The sequence below is a fragment of the Erythrolamprus reginae genome, chromosome 2 (assembly GCF_031021105.1).
Source record: "Erythrolamprus reginae isolate rEryReg1 chromosome 2, rEryReg1.hap1, whole genome shotgun sequence".
Taxonomy (NCBI): Eukaryota; Metazoa; Chordata; class Lepidosauria; order Squamata; family Dipsadidae; genus Erythrolamprus; species Erythrolamprus reginae.
In genome coordinates, this window is record NC_091951.1 from 84,986,545 (window position 1) to 84,990,347 (window position 3,803).

Genomic DNA, 3,803 nt, shown 5'->3' on the forward strand with positions numbered 1-3,803 from the left:
GCATTGTAAGTTATGTCAATTATCTATTTTATTATTTTACAGCGAATTATTGTTTAGGTCCAGCGGTGGCTTAGTGCAGCAGAGAGGAACACTCCTTTGTGTACTAAGTGACCGCTGGAGCAATTGTATCTGTCAGTGGCCCTTTTAAAAGTGTTGGTCTTACAGAAAATGAACAAAAAAGAGAGGCTCAGACCCATAGGGAACTAAAGCATTTACTACTTAAAGTGGTACATACAAGCAGGCACACCCAGCGTAATAAATAATTGAACTTTATTAAATAGTCTCACTGTACATAAAGTGCACACATTGACTTGTATTTAATTTTAAAGAACAACAAATCTCCGAACTCTTTTTTTTATAACATAATAACGTTTTAATGCTGTTGCTAACCAACGATGAATAGAATACTTCCTACCATTAATGTGACTTCTGGTACTGAATGGATTTGCTGATGGCTTTGTAATCTGGTTCATACGTGGTGAGGTTTAGCTTCATGCAGGCGTTGAGACTTCCATCCGTTAAACGTGAACGTATGTTAGTCTTGATGTGCTTTAGATGTGAGAAAGACTGCTCGCATGCATAGGTAGAGCCAAACATTGTCAGTACAGCAATACCCACACGCTGCAGTGTTTGGTATGTGACAGGAAGTGCATTCCAAGTTTTGACAATCAGCTGGTCTGCATGTTGGAGTTGTTTCATTTCTCTCCACTTGTGTTTGCTTGCCAACTCTGCTTGCTGTCGTGCAAGTTTTTCCAAATCTTCATTAAGTGATTTAAACTTATTCACCCACATGTCTGAAGCCTTCAGGTCAGCAGCTTGTAGCTCAAAATCTCTGATGGAGACACCAGGGATATAACTCAGGTCAGTGCTGTCCAGTGCACACTCATGTGGATGAGTGATGAACTTAAAAAGACGAGTGTGCTCACGAAATTCTCCAAAGCGCGCTTTGAATGATTGCAGGAGATTGGATGTAAAGCCTGCTAGCTGCTGAATATCAAGATGTTGTGCAGGGTCATTTGCTGTGCATGCATCTTTAAACTCTCCCAGTTTTTCAAAGTGTATTAAACGACCTGTTTCAATGTCTGCGATAAACAGTTCCAGCTTATTTTCAAATGCAAACACAGCTTGTTGAAGCGATAAAACTGTATTACCAACGCCTTGCATTTTCACATTGAGCTGGTTCAGATGTTCAGTCATATCTACAAGATAGAAGAACTTCAGGAGCCACTCAGTGTTGGACAACTCAGGATGGTCAACGTTTTTCATTTCAAGAAAAGTTCGTATTTCACTCAGACAAGCTGCGAAACGGCTGAGCACCTTCCCTCTTGACAGCCAGCGCACGTTGCTGTGCAGAAGCAGACCAGGATAATTATTCCCAACTTCATCCAGGAGTGTTTTAAACTGGCGATCATTTAAAGCACGGGCAACAATAAAGTTGACCACCTGAATAACAAGTGACATCACCTCACCAAGCTGCTCACCAAACATCTGAGCACAAAGTGCCTCCTGATGTAGGATGCAGTGAATACCAAGGATAGGTCTTTTTTCATGTTCACGAAGAAGCGCTACAAATCCTTTGTTTTTTCCTACCATGCATGGAGCACCATCAGTACACACTGAAATAAGTTTATGCATTGGTAGATTTTTTTCTTTAGTGAACTCAGTGAATGACTTGAACAAATCATCCCCTCTTGTTGTCCCTTTCAGAGGCAAAACAGCAAGACTTTCCTCATGTAACTTGTCACCGACAGCATACCTTGCAATGATGCTGAACTGAGATATATGGCTTACGTCAGTTGATTCATCCAAAGCAAGAGAAAAGAACAGAGCTGTATTTATGTCCTTCACTTGGGATGCCTCAATCTGATTTGCCATCATGATGGCACGGTCATGAACTGTTCTTGCTGACAGAGGCATGTCTTTTATCCGTTTGATAATCTTGGCTTTATCCGGAAAATCATCAAAAAGTTCATTGGCAACATCAAGCATAAATGTTTTGGCATACTCCCCATCTGTGAATGGTTTTCCGTTTCTGACAATTGCCAAAGCACCAACAAAGCTAGCCGAATTTAAGTCACCTTGTTGGGTCCAAACTCGAAGTTGCTGCTGACTAGCTTGCACTTTGCACAGCAACTCTTGACAGGCTTTCTTCCTGCTGTCCCCTGCAGGATATTTCGATGCAAATGAAGCATGGCGTGTGTCAAAGTGGCGCTTTATATTTGACCGCTTCATGGATGCAATTTTATCATTGCATATAAGACAAACTGGTGAACCTGCTCTCTCCACAAAGGCAAATTCGTCTGTCCACTCCTGCTGAAAAGTACGATACTCCTCATCCTTCTTTCTTTTAGTCATCTTCTTCAATAAAGGGCAGTACTGTGGGGGTGAATAGAAGGCTCTGAGTCATTATTTCTTTAATTTGTGGATTTGTCTGCAAGCAAGGCCAACTCCAGGTTTCTTTTGGTCCTTGTGCTATAGAACTTTAGTAGACCTCTAGAAGAGCTGTCTTCTTTTCGTCACGGGTTAGTCGGGTGCTGACGCCGGCCGTGTTCAGCTGTCACTTTCAATACCCCAGCATGGCCCACCATATGGGTAAGATGTCAGCTGTAGGGATACCTACTACACCCCAGTAGCCCCCCCCCATCCAGTGACTACAGGTGGTGTGCCCTTACCCATACCTATTGTCCCTCTCTTTCTTTCTCTCTGTCTCTCTTTCTTTCTCTCTGTCCCTCTCTTTCTTTCTCTCTGTCCCTCTCTTTCTTTCTCTCTGTCCCTCTTTCTTTCTCTCTGTCCCGGATTCCCCTTTCTCCCTCGCCTGCATCCTTGCCGCGGTGACTCACCAGGAGAAGACCCACGCGGCTCCTCTGGGGCAGGGCCGCCATCAGGAATTTTGGGGCCCCATACAGCCTAAGTGTCTGGGGGCCCCCTCCCTTCTTCCTTCCTTCATTCCTTCCTTCCTTCCTTCCTTCCTTCCTTCCTTCCTTCCTTCCTTCCTTCCTTCCTTCCCTTTTAAATTTTCAAACTGTCTTCTTCATATTCCTGGCTGAGGAATTCTGAAAGCTGCAGTCAACTGTCTTCAGCCATTGTCCAGCCCTGTGCTATGGACCCCTCCCTCCACCCCCTGAAGAGGCCGGGGGCTTCATTCCAAAGCCAGTGGCAGTGATGCCAAAAAACCCTTCCCTGGGGATGGGAGCGGGGGGGGGGGGCTCCACTGGTCTCCCTCGACAAGACCTTCCGCAACACATCAGCCCTGCTGGGCAGGCCTCTTAGCCCCACCAAAGAAATGGGGGTTAAGGAAGACCCCACCCCCCACCTTGCCCCAAACACTGGCACTCTGCATAACCCATGCGGGGGCTTTGGCTTCCCCTCTGCAGAACAGAAGCTGGGGACCTCTCCCTCCACATACACTGGATCCCTATGGCCCATCCGAGGGCTGGCAAAATAGGTGTGCCCCCCCCTGCTTTTCTATCTCTCTCTCTCTCTTTCTCTCTTTCTCTCCCTCTCTTTTTGTCTCTCTTTCTCTCTCTACTTTTCTTTCTTTTTCTCTTTTTCTCTCCCTTTCTCTCTCTTTTTCTCTTTTTATGTCCCTTTCTCTCTCTTTCTCTTTATATCTTTCTCTCTTTTTTCTTCTCCCAACCTCTCTCTTTCTCTTTCTATCTCTTTCTCTCCCTCCCTCTATCTTTCTCTTTTTATCTTTCTCTTTCTCTCTCTCTCTTTCTATCCCTCTTTCTTTCTCTCTCTTCCTTTCTATCTCTCCTCTTCCTTTCTCTCTCCTCTCTCTCTCCCTCTCTTTCTACCCTCCT

At 45.0% G+C, this 3,803-nt stretch overlaps 1 protein-coding gene across 1 annotated transcript; it reads right to left on the reverse strand.

Annotated features, from left to right (window-relative positions):
• Window positions 1-417: 417 nt before the first annotated feature.
• Window positions 418-2,355, reverse strand: LOC139159411 (protein FAM200C-like). Its single transcript, XM_070736725.1, has one exon. The coding sequence runs from the start codon at window positions 2,353-2,355 to the stop codon at window positions 418-420; it is 1,938 nt and encodes a 645-aa protein (XP_070592826.1).
• Window positions 2,356-3,803: the final 1,448 nt, after the last annotated feature.

Coding starts and splice junctions, on each gene's coding strand:
- LOC139159411 (XM_070736725.1), bottom strand. CDS start 2,355: ATGACTAAAAGAAAGAAGGATGAGGAGTATCGTACTTTTCAGCAGGAG.